This window comes from Magallana gigas, chromosome 5, assembly GCF_963853765.1.
Source record: "Magallana gigas chromosome 5, xbMagGiga1.1, whole genome shotgun sequence".
Taxonomy (NCBI): Eukaryota; Metazoa; Mollusca; class Bivalvia; order Ostreida; family Ostreidae; genus Magallana; species Magallana gigas.
Genome location: NC_088857.1, coordinates 3,674,672 through 3,702,596, shown reverse-complemented (window position 1 = coordinate 3,702,596; position 27,925 = coordinate 3,674,672). Strand labels below are relative to the sequence as shown.

The following is a 27,925-nucleotide window of genomic DNA, read 5'->3' as shown; positions in this document are numbered from 1 at the left end:
TTTATTTCAGAAAGATTATTCAAAATAATTTTTATAATTTGCCAAAACATTTAAAAAAATTTATTTCCTTTGATTGTTTACCATTTTCCCATTAAAACGTGGCTTAATTAACCGGAAAACTATGATTATCATTAATATACATACCAGGGTATACATAGCAAAAGCATATGTAAAATTTGATATAAAATCAGACCGAGCAGCTTTCATTTTTAGGTGAAGTAGTTTATAATCCGCATGAACTTATTCTTGGAAGTGCACAGTAAAGATGTTCTCATCTCATAGCAGCTTATCTATAATAATACGTACATTACAAATCATGCTGTCTAAAGAAGCATTCACCCAAAATTTATCAGCCTCATAATCAGATCCATAATTTCATAATGCCAAAAATCAACAGTCAAATCAGGACAAGGTTTTATTTTATTGATTCATCTTTGTACAAGTTCATACAACCATACAGAAAGTTTGCACTGTTTATGAAGAAAGCTGTGATAACAGGCCTTATGTGTTGTGATGACGTTATCAAAGCGCCTACAATGTACACAAGACCTAGAGAGCAGTTCTCTAACAGAACCGAGAGTCACTCATCTAACAGAATCACCAGACCATTACAGGTCGCAACAAGTCAACCGTGTCCCTGCTCTACGCCCTCAAAGTCGCCAATCTAACGTCACAAAGATTTCAAACTCGACAAGCTGCCATTATACTGCCCAGCTGCACGCTTCAGATTTGGTCCAACTGAAATTGAAAATGGAATCAATTAGTTTTTTCTTCTATTAAAAAGGTAAACTTGATACCACTAAAAGACTGCTTCTGCTGAAAGGAAGTCTTCTTTCTTCACAAGTGATTTTATGCACACATATTTTACAGCAGAATATTATTGCCTCATGGCAAAACGAAGGAGTGCTTTGAAGCTAAACTCATTCCATGATGATTTGTGAATTGAGAGACTTTTCCCCAAGATAAAGAAAAATAAAAAAGATTTATCCACCTCATACCGGTAATTAATAGCACAACTTACTAAGTCTTCAGCATCGTCCCCGGCGGCAGGCGGCTGTGATTCTGCCTTTACCGCCTCCACTTTCTCTGCGATGAAGTCTTTGGCCTCCCCCAGACTCACTGAGCTATCCTCACTCTCCGTCTTGGTGATCAGAGCTTGTTTATCTGAACGGCAAGGATAGAGAAGATATTATATAAATATATATACAGAAATCTTACAAAGCAGCCCCTAGGAGATGTTGCATCATCAAAAAATAAGAATTCAAATTTCAAAAAGATACCTGAAGTTTAAATACTGATCATAGAAATAGAAAAAATACAAGAGGCTGCCAAACATTCTTCTATTAAACAAATACTGTATATCCGGTAATGATCTAATTTTCTCTTTTTTGCGACCTCTTTTACGGTAAATCGCAAATAATTGAATACACAGAATCCATATCCTGAATCATTTTCTGTAAAAAACCTTTTAAATTGAAAAAAAGACAAATTAAATATGTTACAGATTTTCCCAAATTTTACATACCAAAAAAAACAAACATGGATATACGGTATCAGTAAATAAGGTAAGTGTTAACATCTAACTTACATTTTATAGATGTAAGTAAATTGTATACATGTAGTACATTAGAGAACTCTTAGGTCAGGAGGAACTAAATACTGTACCATCTACAATCATTTCCCAAAAATCTCGCCTTCCTTTCTCTATCAAAAAGTCCTTGAACTTTTTCATAAAATTGTTGTACAATGTTGGTTCGGATTTCTGTAAAATGGTGACAAAAATTATTGTATATGTTAACACATGCATACATGTATTTCAAAACAATTTCTGCTCTTTTAAACTTTAGACTTAAAATTTCACTTTTATATTGAAGACTTGTAAAATAAAGAATCGTCACCAAGTTACCTTAATGGACTGCTGTCTGAGGGCCTTCAGACAGTCCAGTGCTTTGCCATAGAACTGTGGACCAAAGGAGTCGGTCACCAAGTGTTCTACTCTCTTCTGCATCTGCCCAGATGCTATAAAAAACACAAAGGTTTAAATAGAATTAAAACATCTAAATTAAAAAATGCCAACTTTGTTTTAATAATCACTCCAAAATTTCAAAAATCATGACATGAGAAAATCCAGACTGATGGAATAATGTACATATATAAATCCTTTTACTCTCTATCATTCACTGTAGTCAACCTTCCAAAGATATACCCGGTACTGATTTTCTAAGGTCAATTTTATCTCATACGCAAATAGATAAACAACGGTACTGATTTTCTAAGGTCAATTTTATCTCATACGCAAATAAATAAACAAAAGCAGCCAAAGAAAGATATACTCTACTACGTCATAGACTTCAAACCAACTGAACTCTAAGAAAGCTGATTGTGTCAGTGGCTGAATTTTTATGGCAAATTATGAAAGTACAAATTTTGAAAATTGTTAATTTCTATAACTCAAACAATACTGCTAAGATGTTTAATAGCAGTAAAAAAGACTGGAACATTTTTACACATCAAACACATATCCTTGGTGGTGGCTATTCTATCTCACCTTCTTCAAACTTGTCTGCATCTTTTTGGTTGATAAGTGAAATAAAGTCATCTACTGGAGTCACCGTGCCCACCTACAAAAAACAAAATTTGAAACCAGGTAAGAGGTAATTGCAGGTAACACCAGGTAACTCCAGGTAAGTATGGGTAACTCCAGGTAAACAAACCTGTGAGCAAGCTAATGTAGTTTTCATCTCATTCTAATTGAAAACACAACTCCCAGAACTTGAAGCACATTGAGAACATCTAATTTAAACAAGATTAATTCATGTTAAAGAAAACTTTTACTCCTTGAATCATTGAAACATTGAAATCTTGAATTATTTCAAGGTCATTCAGTTTGAGCTGACCTCTGTGACCTCTGCCTTTGTTATGTCTGCCAGCCCACCACCCAAGTCATCATCAATCTTGATCTTCTTTGCTGACGGCTCGTCTTCCTCCCTGTAAATGTGTTTAGAATGGTAAAATCATAATTCGTTACCATGACGATGACTGGAATACTGATACCATTCATCTTAAATACATGTACTATGCAGTGTTTCCATTCCACACAATAATCTTCCTTACAGAAGAGAGTCGAGTCTCATCAGTACTAAAATATCTGATTCTCCACACAACAAAAAGTATCTTTGATTAAATAAAATACTTACTTCTGTTTAAACATGTTTTCTCCAGTTTTCCTATCCTCTTTTTTCACTTTTTCCAATTTAAACAAGTTCTTGAGTTTTTCACACTGTGCCTCACATCTAGCAGAGACCTCTTGTGGGGGATTCAGGGAATTGGCAATCATGGGAGACAACTCAGGAAGAGGTTCGTGGGGTTCCAAAGCTCGATGTTGTAAACACTGAAATAAAAGTACGATCTTCATGAAACAAGCAGATGTAAGAAGTTGTATATTATTACTTATTAGGTTTGTTACTGACTGTTTAATGAAATTTGTGGGGTCGGTAAAGTCCATAGAAGGCGAGGCGGAGCCGAGCCTTCTATGGACTTTTCCGATCCCACAAATTTCTTTAAACAGTCAGTAACAAACCTAATAAGTGTTTTGTTTTGTCGAGGACCTAAAGTTTGATATGTAAACAAACGTTTGTGTAGAAAATCAGTTCAAATAACGTTACGTCCGCCATGTTGCGCTATAAATTTTGACGCTTGCCTTTTAAAGAAATTTGTAAGGCAGCCACGTGACGCGTTTCATCCAATGACGTCGCGACATTCTAGTCCGAGGCAAAACAAAATAAATTATTAAGGCTAATCTTTGTCAGGCATTAAATGTCATAAAAGAAGCAGCAAAGCTTGCGTTACCTGATAGAGTCTCTGGAAATATGGGTTAAATATCAACTTTGGTTTGAGTGCTTCTGTTTTTTCACCATCTTCATCCCTTCAAGGCAAAACAAAACAAGTGAAAAGCTGTCAATGTGACAGCAAACCGGGTTTTCTTTTATGTTAACTGTATCCATAATCCATGTCAACCCTTATCCAGTGAAATGAAGTACCCTACATGTATATGCAACATTTTGCCAAAAAATGACTAAGTTCAAAAGCTAGTATTTTTTTCATAAATTATCAGAAATCAAAATCCTAGCAATATGCACACCTCTGATATATGTACAATTGATCTGCAAAAGAACAACTTCCTATCTTGAGAACTGTAGGAGGAGTTATCCGTACAATGAGGGTACCCTATATGCAATATTTTGCCAAAAAATGACTAAGTTCAAAAGCTGGTATTTTTTCGATAAATTATCAGAAATCAAAATCCTAGCAATATGCACACCTCTGATATATGTACAATTGATCTGCAAAAGAACAACTTCCTATCTTGAGAACTGTAGGAGGAGTTATCCGTACAATGAGGGTACCCTATATGCAATATTTTGCCAAAAAATGACTAAGTTCAAAAGCTGGTATTTTTTCGATAAATTATCAGAAATCAAAATCCTAGCAATATGCACACCTCTGATATATGTACAATTGATCTGCAAAAGAACAACTTCCTATCTTGAAAACTGTAGGAGGAGTTATCCGTACAATGAGGGTACCCTTTTGGCAGCCGCCCGCCCGCCCGCCATTTTCACCATTTTAATAACCGGATTTTTCCGTTGGAAAACCCGGTTAAAAATCAATCCAAATTTTCTAAAATCCATTGCAAAGCTTATATGTATTAAGCCAAAATGTAGTAAAAACTAACAAATTATACCAGGCTTTTCACACGTTATTGATAAGGGAAAGAGAAAATCTTCCTCTGTTCCGTCAGGACTTTTTTCCTTTTAAAATTCAGTTGTTTTTACAAATATACATGAACAATATTTATCTGCATTTATTTGTTAACATGCCAAGCAAGATATAACATTTACTATCATAAAGAGGTACATACTCAGCTGCTTGAGAGAGGTCACTCTCATTAATTAAATCATTAATAGCATCTAACTGTGCATCTGTAAAATAAGAGGGAAAGCATTCATTAGGAAATGTCACTTCTTTTGAAACACTGACCAGCCTGCATTAATAGTCTATGATATGATTTGTATGGTTGCAGGTTCACCTGTGGGTCTGTATTTTTTGTTAGCTTCAGTGTCTTGCTTGAGCGGTAGAGATCCAAAAGTGTACTGTCTGATGTCCTCTCTAAAGGGCAGCTCTACATAGATCAGGCACTGAAACCAGACAATCAGGTTGACTCATGTAATTATAATCAGACCTATCACTGTAATCTATATAATAACAGCAGGCAGAGACAAGTTTTATCAAACTGACAACAAAATCATAAATCTTTTCATTAATAAAAATACTTCTCAAAAGCCAACTGTTTTAAATTTATAAATTAAGTAGTTCAAAAAAATAAAAAATCCAATTTTTGATTTAAGTCTACATGTTTTTTCAATCCTCCTCGTACCTCGTACGATGACTTGATGTGTGGCAGCAGACAGCCGAGTTTGGGCGCAGTGGCAGCACTGTATACCTTTCTCACCACCACTGCCATGTTGGTTTCATACAGGGCATTGATGAGTGCAGAAAGGGCAACCACGGCAGTCTAAGTCAGAAACAAAGCTTTATACAATCACACAAACTGTTTCTCAAACTGGATCAAGCTGTCTTAAATCATTTAAATTCATTTAACATGCATTTGCCATTTTAATATCATATACATGTATTCATCCTACAATGAAAATAAAAATGGCTTCATAATTTATAAACCATGGAAAGAAAGAAAGAAATCCCACCTCGTCATCTTTATCAGCCACCACATAGTGGGTATTGTCCCCCATAAAATGGTGCCGCTTTATCTACAGAAAAAAAAGTATCAGATTGTGACCAAATCTTTCTGAATTGTGAGAGAGTTGTATTTATCTCTCAAGTGTTACTCTTCTCATCAGAGATACATTATGCATAATTTAGACCGACTACAGGCCATGTTACTGTTCTAACGTTTTGAGCGTCTGTAAATCCCAGCGCCTTTAGACATTTCTCCGCCTTGTACTTCATGTTCAGCTTGTCGTCTTCAGACATTGGCACCAGGGTAGTCCCATATCTGTGACCTATCATAGCACATTTGTAATCATTATACAGCTATCAATTTTTACCATTACTACCAACACATTTATAGCAAATAACTGCTTTCTCAAACATCAGTTATTCAAGAATTCAAAAATATTGCATACAGGGAAATATTTGCCCCCGTTTATATTTGCCCCATTCGTCCTCGTTGTCAGCGGGTGAATTTATGACAGGGCTAACTCCAATGTCTCATAATGTCTCTCTTTATACACAACTATGTCTGGGCGAATTCAACATGAGGCGAAACTGCTTGCAAATGTAGAAAGGCAAAAATTACACGGGGCGAAAATAACCCTGTATACAGTAATTCCTACCTAACCTTTGACATCCACCAGTAGCAACAGGCATTTAAAACATGTTTCAAAAGAATGAACTCACTATCTCTTCTAAAATTTTGTATGGGTAATATTCAATCTACTTCATCTATGAAGTATCACTTTTAAACAAAAGGTATGCAAGAATGAATCGTCAAAGTAGTTCAAGGATTTAATGTTTTTTAAAATGATTTACTATCAAAGCAGTAGGCCTTCTTCATGATGAGTAACACTCTGTTTTTTCCCCCACATTTTACACCTTCCACCCCCATAAACTGACCCACTGACCTCATAAACTGAGCCACTGACCTTCCACAATGTCCTCTTTCTCCACTTCTGTCTCCTCTTCGTCGTTTTTGTGGTATGTTCTCAAATTGTCTATCTCTGCGTCCTCATCTTTGGCGTACACCTTCTTAAAACTTTTAACTTTGAAATCTTTGATCTGTCAACAACAAAGATCATCCAAGGATTATCAATCACTTCAGAGTTGATAGCATTGTCTTCCCATAGCAGCTTAATCACTTTGCTCAATCAACGTATCGTGACTGCATTGTCAACGACTGTACTGTATGTACAGCTCAATCAAACCATCATTTCCTGTTCCTTTTTATTATTTTCAGCTAAAATTGTTATACTTCAGTAGTATTACTTGAAAAATAAATTAACCTTGATATAGGAACAGACAGGGATCCGGATGTTGGATGTGATCTCCAGCTGGACTTTCCATGGAGTAGGGCGGACCTGCCTCATCTGGAAATGACTCAGGGCTGGCAAGGCCTCACTGAAAACAAGAGATACAGTATATAATGTGAGTTTATTGAGATAAACCAAGTACTGAATGTTATTTTCCCAAAAAATACATAAAAACTAACAAAAATTATCATTTTTACAAGCATTTCCATAATAAACTGTTTTTAAGAGTCTCATGTGTGATTACAAACACATTATGAATGTGTAGCAGTAAGTTTTAACAGCTTACAAACACTAACAAGCATGCATGCATTGAGTGCACCATTTCCACCTTTGTGGATGGGGTTCTACCTGAAGCTGTAACACTCCCCCTCGACCTCCTCCAGTATCCTCTTCAGCATCCCCTCCCCGGCCTTCTGCTGGGGTGTCCGGGCTTTCTGGTGACCGTTAGCGGCTCCGCTGGGCCCCGGCCTCTGGCTGTCATCATCGTCTTCATCACCATCAAGGTTGATATCAGGACCACTGTATATACACCATTCAATGTAATGTAAATGTAATGGAAAGGTAATGTAATACATGTATCAGTTTTCAGAAAGAAGCTAGAAAATGTTGGTTTTATCAATATAACACCTCCAGGAATTACTGAGAACAAAAGGCTAAGGACTTGCTTATGATGTTACTTACATCACATTAAGTTCTGTTCCGGAGTTTTTTATTCCAGATATAATCGCCTCTATCTGATCATCTCCAAACTCCCCTCCAAGATCTGACAGCAAAATAAGGCGCTTCATAGCAAAGCCCTTTTTGCCTCTATAATGGAATAAAATTTAACAATCAATTCAATACTGGTAGGTCATTAATATGTTCTTAACACTGATATTCAGAAAAGAGACTTCCTTAAAAAAGCTTTTTATTTTCAGCCTATTCTTAGATCAGCTGACTTCAACATCATTTATCTGACTCCAAAGGAGATTGTATAATTTTTTTCAGCAAAAATATTTTTATACAAAGTTCAAGTTAGCAATTGACAGAATATGTGCATTGTAAATTCTATCTATCTCTATATATTATATTTTTTTTTTTTACAAATATAAGAAGTGAGGAATGAATATATAGTGAAGTAGACTCCTCAGGACTTCGTTATGCCAGACTGGCTAATACTTCAGTACTTACTGTGTAGCATTTACCAGGTGGTCCAAGGCTACCACTAAGGCATCCACAACTATACTTACATTAAGTCAAACATTATTCTTGTTTGTTTTAGTTTTTATATACCATATTTATATTCAAATTTGTTTTTCAAACATGAAACAACAAATACATAAAATTTTCATTTAAAAAAAATCTTCCAAATGTTCATGTCATTTATGATTCAGAAATGCATGAAGTTAGGATACAATCAGCTGAAGTATTGCTTGGAGTGATGTCATTCTGAACTTGTTGAAGAAAATCAAAGTCCACCACCCCCAGGGGCCTAGAGATTGTGACATTCTCATAGCTATCGCCATCAGCCAGGGGGTTGTCTGTATCTGGTGTACCAAACAACACCAGACTTACCTCATCCTTGGACTCGGAAAACATCTAAACAGCATATAAAGTACAACATACATAAAAATGATCTGATTATGAAAAATAATGCTCCTGAAGAATAAATGTATATCTTTAAGGCTGTTTTTTTTTTAAATGAAATTTTACTAAATGTTTTGTTGCTTTTGATTGGGTTTTGTTCAATACAACATAATTTCCTAACCAAAATGGCAGAATCTTTGAAATTGTTTATTACATGATATAATTATTTGATGGTAATTCATAATGTATTTCCAGATCAAGTGATTACTTTCAACCTTGAAGCTACACCAAATATAATTGTTCAATGCAATGTTTTCAACAAAAGCAATAAAAGTTACAAAAATTAAACAAAGATACTCTTGCCATATACAGTTCGGGCACAACCTTCCATTTGGTGGTTTGAGTCCCATTTGGTCAGGTCCAGTACAACCTCCAGATTTAGCTATATAGCTTGAATAAGCTAAATAGCTTTATGAAGCTATTCAGAGTAGCTTCATTTAGTTATTTTGTCATACATTTTTCTTAAATGTGTAATTTTTTCAGTATGTATAAAAAATCTCACTTTAGTGCAGTGATAATTTTCATCTTTGAACTGTTCTGTAAACACTGCATGTAAAGATTACTCATAAGTTTGCGTCTCTTTAAGAGACTTTGCACTAAAAGTTTTGGGGTAACTGATTCATGACAACACAGTTACTTCTTGAATGAAATGTAAAGGAGGTCAGTTATGGTGAACAAGATAATTGATTGGTAATAATTTATCACAATGAGAAGAAATCATACTTATCCACGTCTCATTGCACACAAAGTGGTGAACAGTTACCCAAACAATGGAAATATATTTTTTGCTTAAAAGTGTTTAAAAGCTGCAGTGTTAAAACTATCTTTAATTTGGGTCAAGTTTATAATGGTCAATGGAGAAATTATGAGTAGCAAGTTATTTGCGATTTTTTGTCCATTTCTTACAATAAATATTATATTTAAAAACTGCATATAAATAGCTTTATTAAGCTATTTTGAATAGCTTTATAAAGCTATATAGCTATATAGCTATTTCAAGCTATATAGCTAAATCAAGAGATTGTGCTGGACCTGTTGGTGGTTAAATGTCCAAATGGTATACCTGTCTTACTTATCAAATGGGACTTATGTTTCGTTTATCGCGGATTATATTTTTCTGAAGAAAAAGCGCATTGTATTTACCACAGGGGCTAGTACTCTGTCTCTGATATGTTTTCTTTATAATAATACATTTGTTTTAAAAATTGTATGTGTCGATTTTTCCATACGGGTGTTTAGAAAAAGGTTGAAATGTTATGCATCCCGGAAGTCATGTATAAACAAAGTGTTTCTGTCTCCAAAAAGATTGATTTTATTTAAAAAACGACATGACTTGAGCACTGTTGATACAAAATGAATTTATTGTACAACCTTTCTTTGAATTATCATCTTGATGGCATCAACTGCAGTCTGCAGTGGAGTCTCTTCGCCCGGGGGCGCATTATTCATAGATGGACCAACGTCCAGAACAATTGCTATGGCTTCCTGTAAACCAAACCAGTATCAGTTATATCTATTTGCACTACCCCATGCACATTTCAACATGCTTAAAATTGCTATCAATCTGTGTAGAGAAGGCTATGAATAATGACAACTTCTTCTGGCGATGCAATCTTACTAAAATCACCGAATCAACATGTAGACTTATCTAATTTCAAAACAAATTAACATATTTACTCAATTTAAAATCATCAAACTGCAAAACTGTACCTTATTTGCCGCCATGATTGATGACTTCCGGTGTAAGGAGTAGTTGTTAACTCGATCGTCTATGTATTCAAATCATTGGGGGGAGGGGGGGGCATGGGTTCTTTTATATTTATAAACTGCATATTTTACCAGTTTACGTTAAAGCAAAGGAAGGTGGGTGGATAAGGCATGTTAACTGCCTATATAGGCGGACGGATAAGGCACTAATTTTTAATACATATGTATCAACAAATCTAATAATGTTTAGAACATTTAGAATATCGATTTGTAACCCTTCGATATGTTTAGTACTTGGAATATCTGATTTAAACTGGCGTATGCGTATCAAACCTACAAATGCTTTTTTTATATAAATGGGCTATGCGCCCTATTTTGTCAGTCTAAATAAGGTCTAGGCCTAACATGGCCTAATGGAAAACAAACCGATATCGATTTCAGTTAGAAAAAACGTGGAGAGATGATCTACTATATATTAAAATATCTATTTGTATCAAAACAATTGAACGTTTCAGAAAAATAATTTAAATAAAAGTCCGTAAATTCGTGGACAAAGTCGCAAATGGCATTAAACAGCAGAATTTGTTAAAATTGTGACTGAAGTGGTTCAGTGGTAATTATAGAGAACCAGGCAATATTACTAGTCTTTTTAGGTTGCAAAGGCGTCGGAACCGGGTGGTTAGGCTAGGGGGGGGGGGGGGGGGGGGCTTAGCTTTTTATTGCAAAGTTAGACCTAACCCCCCCCCCCCACTTTTTTTTGCAAAGTTAGACCTAACCAATAGGTACATATAGCATTATGAAGGGTTCAGCCCCCCCCCCCTTCACCCCACACACACTTTTTCTCGCAGGAAAGAAAATTGTTCCAAAATTTACCTTGAGAAGACGGAAATATTGTGAGGTATACTAAATTGCACCTTTTTAGCCTATTTGACTTAAATACTTTTTATCCATTATGATGTCTATCATGATCAAGTAATTTTCTGCTGGTTTGAGAAAATATTTCAAGGTGTAGTGAACCACGTTAAATTATTCGGTTTTTAATGGAAAACAAGAGGCCCATGGGCCACATTGCTTACCTTAGCAACAGTAGACATAATAAAATCAGCTTCACAAAGTCATATCCAAAATATCGGGACAAAGAATGAGTAAAATAGATCCTGTTTTAAAAGATTTTTATGATTTTATACAAATGTTCTTATATTGAGCCCCTTTTGTAATTAGATGATTTCATATAGTTATAATACATATGGAGCTTTGCCGTGTAATTATCGCCCTTCTTCACTTGCATATAGTTTTTCCCCCTTGTGAATTCACATAGGCACAGCTGTGTTAAAAGAGAGATAATTTGAGGTATTGGAATTCTCATAGTCTTAAATTTGCCCGCTGACATTAAGACGAAAGGGACCAAAATAAAATGGGAGCAAAAATTTCTCTGGACATACATTAACAGCTTTTCTGCATAATTGATTATCGAAAAGAAGATAGATTATTTCTCTTTACATTCCTATACATGTAAAAATTTGACCCCCATGGTGGCCTCACCCTACCCCCGGAGATCATGGTTTGAATAAACTAGAATCGACACTACATGTACCCGAGGGTGCTTCCACACAGGTTACAGCTTTTCTGATCAATCAGTTCTTGAAAAGAAAATTTTTCTCCATATATTCCTTTAAAAAAAATAATAAACCCCCAATTGGGGCCCCATTGTTACCCCGGGGATCATGATTTGAACTTTGAATCTACACTTCCTAAGAATGATTCCACACAAGATACAGCTTTTATGGCCGATTGGTTCTTGAGTAAAAGATTTTTTTAAAAATTTATGTATATAATTCTATGTAAAAATTTGACCCATAACTGTGCCCCCCCCCCCATACTCCCAGGGTTCATGGTTAGAACAAACTTAAATCTACACTACCTAAGGATACTTCCACACAAGTTACAGCTCTTCTGGCCAATTGGTTTTTGAGAAGATTTTTCTCTTTATAGTTTAATATAAAAATTCGACCCCAAATTGTGGCCCCACCGCATGGTTTTTTAGAAAAAGATTTTTTTAAATAATTCTATTTCCATTTGAAAGAGCTAGGGTGTGGCCATTCATTTTAACAAACTTGAATCCTCTTCACCTAGGGATGCTTTGTACCAAGTATGGTTGAAATTGGCCAAGTCATTCTGGTGAATATGTCGAAAATGTGAAACTTTACAGACGGATGGACGGACGCAGGACAAAAAGTGATCAGAAAAGCTCAGTTAAGCTTTCAGTTCAGGTGAGCTATAAAGGTGAGTGTGACAATCGATTTTCAACACTTATTACATTATAAAGTTTTTAAGAGAGAGAGATAGGGTGAGGGTCTGCTTATATACCCCCTCCATATTCCTGCAAAATCTGCAATCCTATGAGATATTATCTTTCTCTCTCCGCTCCAAAGATTGCATTTGTCCCATGTGAACTGTGTCTACACTATGATTAATATTTAAAAAAATATTCATGTTAATTCACTTTTCATCATCTGCCAAATAAATGTAGACAGACTCATACCGGAATACTGAAAATTAGGTCACTGGATATATCATTTGTGGCATCATTAATCCGCATCAGTTATTTTGAAATTCTTAATCAGGAACTTTATTCCAGAGCGAAATTCAAGAGTGGTCGTCCGTCCTGTGAATTAAAAGACAACCCCTTGTTTGTTCGAGACATAATTATATAACTGATGTTCAAATACATTTTCATTTGAAAAGTCGTTTTCAACATTTTAATTGGTGTAAAAATTTGTTCATGGGGAGAGAGAGAGAGAGAGAGAGAGAGAGAGAGAGAGAGAGAGAGAGAGAGAGAGAGAGAGAGATATTTGGCAATTATTCTTTTTTTAGTTTCGGTTTCTGTAGGTGTTATTACATTAGTTTACTATGATATGTACAGGAAAATTAGATTTATTTCCTTGTAGAAATCAACAAAACGTAAAGCATATGAATATGACAGCGTAAAAACAAACGGTCCTGACCCATCCTCTCTCTATCACTTTAAACCTTGCATTGTTGCAACAAATCTCGAACAAAATACTTTGAAGCACATTATAATGTGGTTAAAATGAAAATATGGTTCCGTAAAACATAAACAATAACATTATGATAAAATGATAGCTTTATCAAATATTGCAGTTTTAGGATGGTCTTTATGAAAAACTTAATGAAAGCCTTTTAGCAGTTAATATGAAGTATAAAGTTGGTAAAATACAAATGAAGTTCAGTTGCCCAATCCTATACTGTAATATATATTACAATAAAATATGTTCAAACAAAAAGTTCAGTATTTTCACCGGAATCTATCGTACAATGCGCTATACTATAAACACAGGGGTGACCACCGCTGTCCTGTATAAGAATAAATACGTCATCATCTGTCCAACATCTCAGCATAACAACCATGAATGAAAGAATAACGTGAAAGAATAGGGTAGCAATGACGGTGTCCGGAAGCCATGATAACAAGTCTTATTACTTGTTTACTCGCGCGTAAATATAACTGTTCTCCTTTGAAAGATAACTGTTTTCCTTTGGACAATAACTGCTATCCTTTGGAATATAACTGTTATCCTTTGGATAATTAAGACTATCCTGAGGAAGGCAGCTGTCGTCCTTGGGAAGATCCACCACTACTCTCTCTGAAGTGCCCGCTGTCTGGGTAGTTTTGGAACTCATATCTGGACAAAAATCATTCTCTGGGGAGTCTACAAATAGAGACCCAGAATTCCGTTTCAGGAAGGCCTTAGAGTAAGTCTCAGTGGCCTCGATCAACCTTGCAGCCCGCTCTTTCCAGTTACTCTTCCATGTCTTAGACCGCTTTGGATCCAAGTACCGAAATGTCCAGGATTTTCCCGAATCTTCTTGGCTGTTCTCGGAGTCTATCGGTAGTTCAACGTATGGACTAAAGGCTTTATCGTAGGAAAACACCGACTCGTTGGCCGGATTCACACCTTCATCGACGATAGTGGGCGCAGCAAAAGAGTACGCGGGCTCCATCTGGATGCTGCTGGGGGTTTGGGGAACCTCCTGGTCGTACGATCGTGACCGACGGAAGACCATCAACACGGGAGGTAGTCTCTTACCATTCCTGAAAGAAATTCACGGTCATTTCATTGGAACATCATTAACTTACATGTATCTTCAAAATATGGGCATAAAAAATTCAAAATAATGTGTAAAATGGTTTTTATATACCGCCATTTTCGGAAGCAGAAGTATGAGCAGACGATCACAACCACAGCTCCCAGCAGGATGAGTCCTATCACAGTGACTAGAACTACAGAAAAAAGAAATCAGATGTATTGGTATACGGCCATATTGCTTTTCTAAGAAAGTAGGTCTTTGATGCAAGGTTAAAAGATCAGACACCCCATAACAGTGAGAGCACCATCGTTTCCCTCTAGTTTCGAAATCTTCGAAAACAAATCTTTTTCGCACGACCCATGCACAAAATGCAGGTAAACTGTTTAACCGTCTTAACTTATCTTCATTGCAATTGTTTATCAGATGCAGAGAATATACTTACCAGCATATGCGTTCATATTTCTGTCAATCACAGCCCAAACTGTAAGGCAAAGTTTGGTTAATGATATTCAAGTTTCCTGACAAAATCTGGCACATATACATACAGGAAATAATCTATTTCCCACGCTTTTCCACGGACTCGAAATGTCGTTTTATAGCATCTGAACAGAGCGTCTGACCTTGAATTATGATTTATAATGGTCATTGAGCATACTATTTATTATAACAGAAATAACTGGTCAAATATTGCAATTCATCGTTTCATTTTCATCAATGAATTCCCGGAACGCTTGATCAATCTACTCTGTTGGGCTCGGCGCTAATTTTGTATCAGCTCTTCAGTATTTGTGAATGAGTACTCGAATTCAGGAAATAAATGCACAAGCATTAGTTGTAGATTAAATGTGAATGAACGCCACAAGTGTTTTGCATTTGAAGAACTGCATGCGCATCGGTGAGACTTTCTCATCATCACACAACCAACACCTCTTGACATTATAACTGACGACTGTCCCTAATTGCGTTCAGCCATTGTCTCAAATATCCCCAAGATGAGAGAGGCTGTTAGGAGACTCATTGCCTTAATCCATCCATGATTGCTGGCTAGTTTTGTTTGTAAGTTTTACAGTACAGCATGATAATAATTTAATTAACATGACGAATAAGCCCTAGCAGTACATACACAGTGTATACACCAGTCTACCAAAGTATTCCTTAATGCCCACACTTGACCTCCTGGTAAAATTTTACAAGACATACCTAATCTTTCATGTCTATCGTTAAGATAGAGCCATGCTTTCACGCGTTCGGTTTTAATTTTAAACACCGATTTTACACTTCCGGTCATTTATTTTGTTGTTGATTTGGGATAATTTTAACCCTGCAGTGGTAACATACTTTCACTATAATTTTTATTGTTTATTTCCCTATTTCAGCTTCAATGCATTCATTCGACAATCATCTGGTGACGTGAGTAGTTTCTTCCTCGTACTATACAGCGGACCAGGACATCTGACCATACATGCCTACCCAGTCAATGCAATTAAGAGGCAACCTAATTAAAATGAGATCCACTTGATACTTTAAGAGAATATTTGATAAATATTAAATTATTCAGTTAAATATATAGAACAACTACAAACACAAAGGCATGTACACGTAATTTATTTGACGTGTAGCATTTAATAATTCAATGTTAATAAGACAATCACATTTTTTGTGCATACAGAAAAGCATATACAATTATTATACAGCACATGTAAAGGCAAAATAGTATCAATTTGATATTTCATTAATATATATAGTATTTATCTATCTATTTTCAGTTTGATTCGAGGGATTCATTTAAACTTTGAACACAAACGTGGCTTATAAGCCTGTTATACTAGAACCCAACCATATCGTGTATCCATGATATTGTATAAAAACATCTTTTTGGGACAAGAAAGGCTTCCCAGACACCTGAACATTTTGATTGGTCATAATCACGGATCAAAGGCAACTATTTGACAGACAAAACCTTCTAAATTATGTTTCATGCAGTCTTGAGTAAGAGTGTATCAATATATCAATATATATCTATGAATGACAGAGCGAAATGAACTAATAATAAGCGGGTGTAGACATAATGTTCCTTTTACGTGTGTGCTGCACCCGTTGTATCAACGGTGATGACGTCAGAACTTGTTCCGCCTAGTCGGCAGTGCTTATTTGTTCGTCGTCCAGGTCGTCAAGGTAATTGTACAGGAAGTCGTCTGCAAAGTGCAGAATCTGCTGCATGGCCAACAGATTCAGTATGTTGATGTTGTCGTAGAGTTCTCGCTCGCTCTCGTAGTTCTTGACGGGGATCACGTGTGATCTAGGAAGACCAATCATCGCCGCCACTTTATCCACGTGCTCTTGGACTGTGGGAATGTAGTACGTCAGTCCTACGTCATCTTGCAAAGACGCGCATATCTTATCAATCTTAGTCAGTAAAACAACTTGAGGAAGACCTGTTAAAAATAAAATTGAAATATTAAGGTTTAATTAAAATTCTTAAGAATTACCATCTTAATTTTTGTAAGATATTCTTGAAAAGGAGTACTCAGGAACTCCACCATGGATTTTTATTGTGTAGGACTACAAAAATGATTATATCTTTGTGAAACTACCTCTTTGGTTCATCGCTATCTGGAGCTTTCTGATTTTCTCCAGAATTTTCTCTGACATGACGTCAACAGAGGAAGCGTCCAAAACAAAGGCCACACAGTGAATCCGGTCCTTCAGTTTGGGAGCCTTGACGAATCCTGCGATATCTGAGCAAAGCGGAAGCGAAGGATTGAACTGAATAAAAAAAACAACATGAACACAATTCGTTAATCTGCTGTTTTCTGATAAAAATCAGATATTATTAATGCATAACCCAAATTAATTATATATTGATATATTATACGACGCTGCAGCTTTTAAGTATAACGTCACCATTGTCACTGAACATTAAACAACGACATTATATTAAGAGGACGACCCTTAAGAATATCTTGATGTTAAGCAAAGCTTACGAAGCTATGCAACTATTTATTAAGTTTACTACAAGATTGCTCTTATTACATATAACATGCGATATTTATTATATAATTATGTATATCAAGTCTTGAAAACAGATCTTGGAAAAGGTTTAGAAGTATTCATGCAGGATATCAACCTGCAATTTTAGAACGAAATTAAATTTGGCCCCCTACTGCCTAAATCGGATTCCTTGCTAAATGCTTTATCAAATGAAAAAGTCGTATTATACATGTGGATAATCATTTCTGCTGGGTATATATTTCAGTTTTATTTTGACATTGTCTTCAGTTGAGGTAATATATATTAATTACATGTTTATTTACAACAGTGAAATTCATATGTTGAAACCTATTCGTTAGTATATATTTATCATGTTTTTACGTGACTTATTCCAGTAACAACTTACCACATATTTGTCTGGGGTGTGGCCATCCAAGATATAACACACATCCTGGGCTTCAATTCCCTGCCCCTCCTCTAGACCACGTGTATCACACAACCGGAAGTTGAGAGGCTTCCCAGAGGGACCATTCCTAACCTGGTATGACCGATACTGTCGAAAAAAGAAATAGGAGTTTGTGTAAACGAATAGAAACACTTGTAGAAGTGAAAAAAAATATTGTTTGTATTCGTTTGTTTAGATTTCTGCTGAACATACGATAATTAATTTCATGTGTACGTAGAACATCTAGAATGCATTGAATAAAACAATATATAACTGGGATACATACACTGTGAGGTGTCTTTATTTACCTGTGTGGTCAGGCTGTGTTCAGCTGTACCGCTGCACGCCTGACTTGTGACGTAGCCCCGGAAGATGGAGTTGATCGTGTTAAAGAAGCTGGACTTTCCCGCCCCGATCTGACCAATCAACAGGATCTTTGTCTGCTGGATCTTGAGCTGTTCCAGGGGCTTGTAGTTTTCTATTTCCACTTTTAGCTCTTGCATCAGCTATTTCAACATACCGAATAAGCTTAGCGTAAATGCTTAATTATCGTACTCTAAAAGCCAAATAAAGTTTCGCTAAAGTATATTTAACAAGTTGCTGTCCTTTAAAAAAAGGACTACAATACGTGGACCATTTGCATGTGTTTCCAACGAAAATGTGAAAGCCTTAAGATTATCAGAGATTCCACCGACTCTAGCCCTCTGCTTTTAACCACTAAATTTGTACGTTGAATTACGTATACATGTACATGTATGTATAGCCCTGACTTTTTATCTCAGAATTTAAAGGATTAATACTTCTAAAATAATTATTATCTATCTATGAATGAAGTTTGCATGTATAGTATCAGGCATTCGGTGAATTCTACTATTTGCGCACACATTACGATTCGCACTACTTTGTTAACTATGCAGTGACAGCTTTGTGTAAATTAAAAATTTCATATTTTGATGCATTTTTCTTGAGATTAAAACTTTTATACAGTGACATAATTATTCAATCACACTTAAATGCTTAAAACATTTAATCGTTCTCTAGCCTCGCCTACTATAAAAGTAAAGTTAAGTTACATGTGTATTCGGAAAACAACAAAACATTGCAAATTATGCTTTTTGATGCATGTTGTAGTTTTGGCATAACATTAACTTATTTCATAATACTGATAGTTCATATCACATGCCAATCATTTCTTTGAAATGAATATTTTGTTTCTGTATTGTTTACCGACAACTTTACAATTACAGCGCCTTTGAACTTATGCACGGAATTCCGATCCCGATTCAGATAAACGTGTGCTAGCCTGGTTCCCTGAGCTACCCATTATGCACAGGAACCAAGTTAGCTCATGCGCAGGCTGAATTTTCCCCATAGCATCCGGTTTAACCTCGCTTATATATTTATTGCGTGGACCTCAGGGTCCACGCAATAAAAAAAACTGTCTTCACTGAGCATTTTCTCCTCTATTTTTTATAGAATCCTATTGTGTTCATACAGCTGCTATCAAATCAAATCACAATCTCAATGGTTTCAATTAATTTTTCCGCGTTTGACTATATACATTAATTGCTTGACCTTTTTAAAACCGGTTTATAATCACTTATAAATGATGATAGCAGTCAGTGGCAGTGTTAAGTTCATAAAGTGAGTATTTTCAAAGAACTAAAATTTATGTAATAATACGGTCCCCATACCCTTGTTGTCCATTCCGGGGTTCTTCTCCATGGAATTTCTAGAGGATCGTTCATGTCGCAATCTGAGGGTTAAAAAATGATTATTTTTATAACATAGTAAAATATCTGTTTAAACTTTAAAAGTTATGTTTTTAATGGTATTTACTTCTAATATAGAAAATAGTGTGTGTTGATAAAAGTTTTACTTAGATTATTAATTACGAGAGTTTGTTAAGGGTATTTATCAAGTACAGTAAAACACGCTTATATAGCGAAGTCCCAGGGACGGCCAATTTAACTTCGTTATAAGCGTAATTCGTTATATCTGTCAAGTTTACAACATGAAATAGAGACTTGGGGAATGAAATTCACTTCGCTGTAAGCGTCAATTCATTATAAGCGTGTTCACTATAACCGTGTTTTACTGTATTTTGTAATTTTATTGAATTAATATTTTCCCGCCAAAAGTTTGGTGAGCGATTGGCCAATTTATCATGTGACATTACTGACCGGATAGACTGGTTTGACTCTGAGGGTGTTCTTTATATCTGCTCAGAGTCCAGGTAGGAGAAGGTGTGTTAATTTGTCTGAAGGATTTCAAGATCTGGTATGTTTGGTTTTAGTCTATATAGTTTTCTATTTTAGTTGTTCAGTCATTGAGATTTGGATTTATTTATAGCTTATTTATTAATATTTAACAAATTGCATGGTTAATTCATTTACAACAGCAGCACACCTACCTGGCCTTAAAACTTAGATTTAGCTGTCAGAGCTTAAATTCCATAATTTTGGTAAGTCAGTATTTCAATATATTAATTTGTAAATAAATATGTAAATAACTCATTTTTATTATATTCAAAGTAGGTTCAGCAGAGATCACTTTGAATCGAATTCATATGCAAATATATAGTGAAATATACAAGTGTTGTATAGTGTTAGTATAAACATGTATGATCACAGTTTATTTAATATTTGATGTTTATGGCTTATACATCAGATAATTATATATTGTATTCAATGTTCCTTGTATTAATATATTTTACAGGGCCATTTATTTATTTATTGATCGATGATTGAATTACCATAAAGATAAAAGATGCTGAACCACACATAAGCCTTGTTGTTTTATTATTCAAATAACCAAGGTTTACAATTTTATATCAAAATTTTAAAATGAATAAATTGGACAGAAAAAATCTGAAAAATGTAATAGTTTGTATATATGAGAAAGCTAAGCTTACCATCCACTTGGTAAACCTCCATTTCTTTTATTTGCAAGTTCCCATTGGCAAACGCATTGTAGTCAGTTCCTTTCATGTTGTAGGTATTATTGAGGGCACAGCTACCATTTAAGGTAAATACTCCGTTACTAGCTGTCAAATTTCCTGAAAATGTAGTAAGATCATGACCACCTCCGAATATTGGGCCATAACTCGAATGACAGTAAACTGCATTGGCAATGTTTTCAGGTTTTATCGGGAACTGGTTATAAGACGATTTTCCGTTGAACTTGAGTTGAAATAGAAAAGCCTTGGGGTCCGGGAGGTAAGCTCCTCCAACACTGGTCCAACTCTGGGAGGTGAAACCCCCGTACACCGTGTCGTTGGGGTTACAGAGCACCATGACAGTCATTCCCTTGCCGTCACATTTGGAGTGGAAGGTGGGCGCCGAACATCCGTCCCTGGTGATCTTGTACAACAGTCGGAACTTCCTCCGTCCCCCAATCCATTTTAACAGCTCGTCAAAATCCTCTTTTTGCAGCAAACTGGCCATCAGAGAGATTCAGAAATTCTGCGAAAATAAAGAGAAAATAAAATCACTAGAAAATCCCAGTTAAAATGTGGTTAAAACGAAAGTACAATTTATGGTAATAAGTCAACATATACTGGTAAACAAGCTTATCTTTTAAAAAGATTGGTGAGCTATCGCCGTAGCCAAGCAGATTTCTAACACATTGGTTTAAATTCCTCAATCGATTAATTAAATAGGAAAGCACTGTGGTGTACTGAAATTGTGCTGGAGTGGGGTCTCAATTTAGAATTGTGAATCTAGAGTGGGCTTCACATCGGCAATTGCACAGCTCATTGACTGTGCCTTAATCATTATGTTTCAATTTCGAGGTGAAAATTTTCAAGAAACATTGGTACTGTTGTGTAGCTCGAGAGCGCTAGCAATAAATGTATGTACAGAATTTTTTTTCAAGTTCTCATTCATGCATCTACGGATGTGTTCAAATTCCATTCAGTCGAATGATCCAAAGGGGTTGAATAAGAAAAGGCCGTTGTAAAAATAGACCAGTTTGCAGAAAATCGTGCTTTTTCATACCTTTAAAGGAAGTTTAAAATTTGATTTTCAAAAAAAAAAAATCTTACTAGAATCTTGTGTAAAATTAACGAGTTAATTTTCTTAATCAAAGGATTTCCACCAGCGATCAAAGACGAAAAGTTCGAAATATGTCGGAAAAGCGCGAAGATTTCGCGAATCAATCTAAATAGCACGAATAAATGCAAAACTTTCTGTTATTCAATGAAAATTCGTAATCTAAACAACTAAACTTTCGCGCTATAAAACGAATATCACGAATTACCAGAAGATTTCGTGAGTAAAAACGTAACTTACTTGCTTGATGCAAAACTTTCGCGAATACATGCTATGTATAATTGCTTGCTTGATATAACGCAAATTTGAAATTTAATTTATGAGATCGAAGTGAAACAGAATATTGTCGAGTTGAACTTAAAGCAATATGAGCTGCAATTTTCATGTTGGAATGTTTTTAAAACAAAATGTTATTTTGTACTAAAATGTCAAAAATATCATGGTTTTTAAATTTGTTAGCTCTGTTTCTGTGGAAAAACCCATTAAGAACTCTTAATTGAAGCAAAATTGAATTATTGTCGCCCTGTACAAATATTGATCGGCTATGTATTCCTTATAAGTGAAATCTTTTTCCTGACAAAATTTAAGATTTTTACAAATCTTATTTATCATAAAAGTTTAAGTTACAGACAGACTTATCATACTAGCAGGTTTTTGCAGCAAAATAAAATTCTAAAAAATACAACTCATATTGCTTTACGACCTGTGCTGTCATATCCTATAATAAGTTTTTTGACAATTACGGATTAAGTCAAAATTATAGAATTTGACTGACAAAAGAGATAACGTTAAACAGATCATTTATATATATGGCTAATTAAAAGGATTAATTAATTTGATGTATGTGATGTTAAGTTGGAATTGTCTGCTCTGCCTTGGTGCGTTATACATGTAGGACCGACGACATCCAAAAATATACATTCAGTAGTATGGACGATATGTAAGCAATGGTCTTACGACGTGTGGCTTGTTGGCTGTTATAATAAACTGAGGGAGTATAACTGTATCATAGCTATCTAAATAGTGTATTGATAGAATGCAACTAATTAAAATAATATATATTTGCTCGATACAGAAACAGTTTGCTTTTTACCTCAGAGGCACGTTGGCAGTTCACTTCGTTCTTTTGACGTGTAGCATCCTAGACAAGTAGAATTACAGTGTAGGAAATCAAAACGAGACTCACCTTGGTAAAGTCCAATTACTAGAATTGGACTAAATAAAAGGCAATGTACAGATAAGACGAATAGCAGTGCGCATTCTGTGCATTTATGCTGTAACATACACCACCTGCAGGGTGGGAGGAAGTCATCTCTAAAGTGCCTTTTATTTACTCAAATAATTTGAATAAAACTTCCCCTTTACAAAGATAAGTCTTGTTTAACTTCCTATTTATTTTTCGTAAAAGTCCCTTCCGAGATAACGTGAATCTTAAAAGCACAAAAAATAAAATAAAAGTAAAACAAATTCTTTTATTCGATTTCAAAACTGCATTTGAATTCTTGTCATTATTGACAATAGGTTTATCATAAAACTTTCGGAGCGGTCCAACATACATGTAGGACCGTCCTACTTTTGTCAAAATGTCATCAACAGGGACAAAGTTCCATTTTGCTCTAGACACGGATGCAACTCGAACACTGAGCCCTGAAATTAGTAGTATCTACTCCAGCTTCACAGATCACTGTTCCAACGTGCAATTACTGTCCCTTGATACCTCCTTATGAGGCTGTACACAACTAATGAACAATGAATCACATTTCTTTCTTATTCTTGCAGTCCGATATCTATATATCTACTCACATAGAACAAGGTAAACACAAAGCCTCCTATCTGGAGGATAAGATGTTAAGACCATGTCAGACATGCTACTGTTAGGTTAGGTCACTAAAAGTGACGAAAAAACTATAATTCTTCCTTCTTGTCATATTACTAAGTTTCATACATGAAATAGTTTGTACCCTACTTGCACAAATTAAGCTAATAAACATAAATAACTAAAATATATCAAATTTAAAAGGTAATAAATTTCTTTAAAACAAAAGATGCATCCCATGTATGAACATATCTTGATTTTGATGGTCTCAATTTCAAAACACTTTTCATGAATCTTATAACCAATAGATGACATCCAACAGAAAAAAAACCATAAAAAAAAGAAAAAATAAAGGAAAGAAAAAGGCTAAAGCGTAACCTAAACCTTGGGGGAAAAGATATGTTAAAAAATCAATCTCATTCTTATTGAATAATTCTGTTAAACCCACATTTACTTCACATCCACTCTATCTGATCATGAAATTTGACAAATTGTCAGCTGTCATATGTTACCTTTACTAGGAATATGCCATGCACTTAACCAAGACCCCTATTCATACATTACAGCCAAATTTCTTTTGCAAGTTTGTCAGATTTTTAGAGGTAATAGAACCCATGTTAGTAATGAATGATATAGATGTGGTATTATTAATAATCTTTTTTTTTGGTCACGGCAGAGAAAAGATTTTTATCTAAAAAAGCAAGCTAAAAGTTCTAAAAAACTGATATTGTTTCTAGCTTCCTTAGTGATCCATCTTTCTTAAGATTTTGATTTATTCATTACAGCCCCTAATCAAAGATGGGAAGCATCAGAAGTAGTAATGATTTCATATGGTTCGTGTAAAAACTTGTTTAAGTACCGTATAAATGTTAGAAATCCAACAATCTAATTTCATTTTTAATTTCTTTTGTTATAAATTGAAGCATCATTGTTATACTTGGTGGCCAACAAAAATACAGTATAGTTTCCACTCCTCTATATAGAATTCTATCTTTCCGCTCACTGTCCTGTCTTGAAACTACATATCAGGTGAATAATTCTATATTAAGTCTACGTTGCATATGGTGTGTCTGTATAAATATTATCAACGTATCGATTTAAGGGAATGTGTGTTTATAACTGCTCCTACATGAATTCACACCTATGCTTGCAAATAACAACTTTGTAACTTTGTGTTATATCAGATATATATGAATATGCTAATTTAAAATGTACAATATCTATATATGCACTTCTCTTTGATATCCTTGAATAGCTGCAGTTATATTACTTGTTATATTATTGTTTTTATGCATATCTCCCTGAGGGCCCTTAATTGATAAATAAATTAAACATATTTGCAAACCCATACTGTGATTGTGCAAGTGCACCAGTCATTGCCCTCTCCATGTCACGATTAAACAACTGACCTCATGCGCGGATCCAGAAAATTTTTCCAGGGGGGGTCCGAAGGATAATTGTGTTTGCCAGGGGGGGTCCGAGGCATATTTTCGCGATAATTTTACTATGTAAATTTAATAAATTTTCATTTTCCAGGGGGGGTCGGGACCCCCCCGACCCCCCCTCTAGATCCGCGCATGGACCTTATCCGCTGAGAAACTAGCCACTAACAATCCAATGACTGACAACTTCCCGAATTTGTTTTATAGCTGTGCATTCTATGTTTTGTAATGTCCATTTTATGTCCATTTTATGTAAAGCGCCTTAGAGTGATAATTTTATTATATAGGGCGCTATAAAAATTATAATTATTATATTATTATTATTACTAGACTTTGACCCGTGCGTCCACGTGTTAACATTGTATATGATATCGGACATCTACGAAATAGATACATCGACACACGGTATTGTTGCCATTTACAAAATAAAGCTTTAAGCCTACAATAATGCTATTAATTTCACTACACTCTACTTACTTAGAATAATCTAACTGTGTCTCGTGACAGGCCTATACCACAGTAAAAAATGCCTCCCATATACCCGTAATGTAGCGAAAAATTGCAGAATCGCTTCGAAACGATTTTGGAGACAATTAATGAATCTGCATTGAAAGTAACAGTCAAATTATTCACAATATACCATTTTGAGGCTGTAATTAATACCTTTCATCAAAAAATTTAATTCATATTAATGAAAAATTCAACACTTTTTCACTCGCTTCAAGTTGACATTCGGAACTATCGGGATTTTGCATATTAAATGCACTGAGTTAGAGTTATTTCCCGTATTTCCTTTGATGAACAGTATATGTATATGACAAATTCTCAATAAAAATTTACACGTATTAGTAATATCGTTACCGAGTTCATCCATGCAAATGTCATATTGTGGAAACAAAAACTAAAGAGCCTCCCGTGATTTAGCGTGAATGTAATGCGCATGCGCAAGATTGTAAAATCCGAAAAATCCATATGATTTCCGGATTTTTTAAAGGAATTTTCGTTGATTATTAATTAGCGAAGCTTGATTAAGAAAAAATAAAAACAAATTGGTAATCTTCAAGTGCCAAAAATGTTTAAAATCTATAAAACAAATGACAGTAATCTTCCGATTTCTCGGTATTAAAGCTAAAAAATTCGAGTCTATTATTTTAATATTGTAGTATAGATTCTGTAATCTTTTGCATGCCTCTTAAATAGACAATTTTCTTTCTTCAGTAAGAACAAATATCACCAATTAAGAATCAAAAACATTTGCTAAGAAAATGATTTCAATACTTGGTATTGATCGGAACAGATTAGTTATAATTTACTAATACCGAGCGCAGCGAGAGGCGGGCGAAGCCCGCCTCGCGAAGCGAGGATTAATGGTAACACGTATATATAAGAAAATCAGTGAAAAATGAAAGTTGAATCAGGGGTACTAAGGCCCAAAAAATTTTCTTCCAGCCCTGGGCGCCGCCATATTGGCAGCCATTTTGTTTTTAAAAAGTAAGTTCGATCATTGATTGACTGGCACTTATCGATGTTTATTGCCCCTAAACTCGATTAAATAAGTTCCAGTGTTTCAATAGAAGGTAATTTGAATTAAAAGAAATTAAAAAGGAAACCAGATAAGTTTCAATAGCGCTTCAATCAAGAAACACGACTTGTTCTATGTATGTCTTATCAAAATATCAGATGGAAAATAAAAACATTAACGTCAAGGAACTGATCTTTTTGATACTGAACAAAGTATTCAATTTTATTACATTGGCATTCATATGAATTAAATTGATGAACAATAAAAGAAGAAATTAAAAAAAATTCGGAATCGCGTAACTCTCTTCGGCTATTTCCGAAGACAAAATTTGAACGTTTTACGTCTGAAATATGACGTCATAATGCAGACTGAGCACGCGACGTTTAGTTTAACTTTGACGAATGGTATGAGTAGGCAGGCGGATCCTACTGTGTGCGTTTTATCATACAAAATTCAAATTACATTGTGTTAAATCTGCGCTCGGTCCAACGGTCACACCGTTTACATATTATGTAAACGGTGTGACCGTTGGACCGAGCGCAGATTTAACACAGTGCAGTTTGATCTTTGTATAATAAAATCTATTTAAAACGCACACAATAGGATCCGCCAGCATGATTGCCTTCTCAAATCATTCGTCAGAGTTAAACTAAATGTCGCGTGCTCAGTCTACATTATGACGTCATATTTCAGACGTAAAACGTCTTCGGAAATAGCCGAAGAGACTTACGTGATTCGGAATTTGTTTTTAATTCTTCTTTCATTGTTCATCAATTTAATTCATATGAATGCCAATGTAATAAAATTGAATACTTTATTCAGAATCTTAAAGATCAGTTGCTTGGCGTTAATGTTTTTATTTTCCATCTGATAATTTGATAAGACATACATAGAACAAGTCGTGTTTCTTGATTGAAGCACTATTAAAACTTATTTGTTTTCTTTTTTAATTTCTTTTAATTCAAATTACCTTCTATTGAAACATTGGAACTTATTAAATCGAGTTTAGGGGCAATAAACATCGATAAGTACCAGTCAATCAATGATCGAACTAACTTTTCAAAAACAAAATGGCGGCCAATATGGCGGCGCCCATGGCTGGAAGAAA

The 27,925-nt window shown here is 35.0% G+C and overlaps 3 protein-coding genes across 4 annotated transcripts; all 3 read right to left on the bottom strand.

Annotated features, from left to right (window-relative positions):
- Nucleotides 1-555: 555 nt before the first annotated feature.
- Nucleotides 556-10,523, bottom strand: LOC105326426 (X-ray repair cross-complementing protein 5). The gene is made up of 21 exons (XM_011426464.4): nt 10,443-10,523; nt 10,104-10,217; nt 8,501-8,684; nt 8,277-8,325; nt 7,788-7,913; nt 7,455-7,625; nt 7,080-7,194; nt 6,723-6,855; nt 5,971-6,080; nt 5,766-5,828; nt 5,438-5,575; nt 5,090-5,198; nt 4,922-4,982; nt 3,850-3,925; nt 3,198-3,391; nt 2,898-2,988; nt 2,549-2,621; nt 1,907-2,019; nt 1,666-1,762; nt 1,022-1,164; nt 556-738 (listed from the first exon to the last, which is right to left on the bottom strand). The coding sequence occupies exons 1-21, from the start codon at nt 10,455-10,457 to the stop codon at nt 724-726; spliced, it is 2,190 nt and encodes a 729-aa protein (XP_011424766.3). The 5' UTR covers nt 10,458-10,523; the 3' UTR covers nt 556-723.
- A 2,834-nt stretch (nt 10,524-13,357) lies between these two features.
- Nucleotides 13,358-16,132, bottom strand: LOC105326425 (uncharacterized). The gene is made up of 3 exons (XM_011426463.4): nt 14,992-16,132; nt 14,661-14,742; nt 13,358-14,553 (listed from the first exon to the last, which is right to left on the bottom strand). Exons 1-3 carry the CDS (start codon nt 15,005-15,007, stop codon nt 13,938-13,940), a joined length of 714 nt encoding a protein of 237 aa, XP_011424765.3. The 5' UTR covers nt 15,008-16,132; the 3' UTR covers nt 13,358-13,937.
- Nucleotide 16,133: 1 nt separating this feature from the next.
- LOC105326423 (interferon-induced protein 44-like) lies at nt 16,134-23,238 on the bottom strand. Of its 2 annotated transcripts, XM_066084069.1 has the most exons (7): nt 23,224-23,238; nt 20,900-21,449; nt 19,680-19,741; nt 18,294-18,491; nt 17,947-18,093; nt 17,144-17,315; nt 16,134-16,984 (listed from the first exon to the last, which is right to left on the bottom strand). In XM_066084069.1, exons 2-7 carry the CDS (start codon nt 21,429-21,431, stop codon nt 16,683-16,685), a joined length of 1,413 nt encoding a protein of 470 aa, XP_065940141.1. In that variant the 5' UTR covers nt 21,432-21,449; nt 23,224-23,238; the 3' UTR covers nt 16,134-16,682. The 2 variants fall into 2 exon arrangements, with proteins under 2 accessions (XP_065940141.1, XP_065940140.1); XM_066084068.1 differs by lacking the exon at nt 23,224-23,238 and having other exon boundaries at nt 20,900-21,517.
- Between the last annotated feature and the right edge of the window lie 4,687 nt (nt 23,239-27,925).

Bases quoted from the DNA above. Each gene is read 5' to 3' on its own strand.
- LOC105326425 (XM_011426463.4), bottom strand. The intron at 14,554-14,660 runs GTATATAAAAAC...AATTTCTTTCAG, and splicing joins TTCTGCTTCCGAAAATGGCG to GAATGGTAAGAGACTACCTC.
- LOC105326423 (XM_066084069.1), bottom strand. From the start codon at position 21,431: ATGGCCAGTTTGCTGCAAAAAGAGGATTTTGACGAGCTGTTAAAATGG. The intron at 19,742-20,899 runs GTAAGCTTAGCT...TTTAACCCTCAG, and splicing joins GGAGGTTTACCAAGTGGATG to ATTGCGACATGAACGATCCT. The intron at 16,985-17,143 runs GTAGTTTCACAA...TATTTTTAACAG, and splicing joins GATAGCGATGAACCAAAGAG to GTCTTCCTCAAGTTGTTTTA.
- LOC105326426 (XM_011426464.4), bottom strand. The intron at 7,914-8,276 runs GTAAGTACTGAA...ATTCCATTATAG, and splicing joins CACCTGGTAAATGCTACACA to AGGCAAAAAGGGCTTTGCTA. The intron at 6,856-7,079 runs GTTAATTTATTT...TGTTGTTGACAG, and splicing joins CTGTCTGTTCCTATATCAAG to ATCAAAGATTTCAAAGTTAA.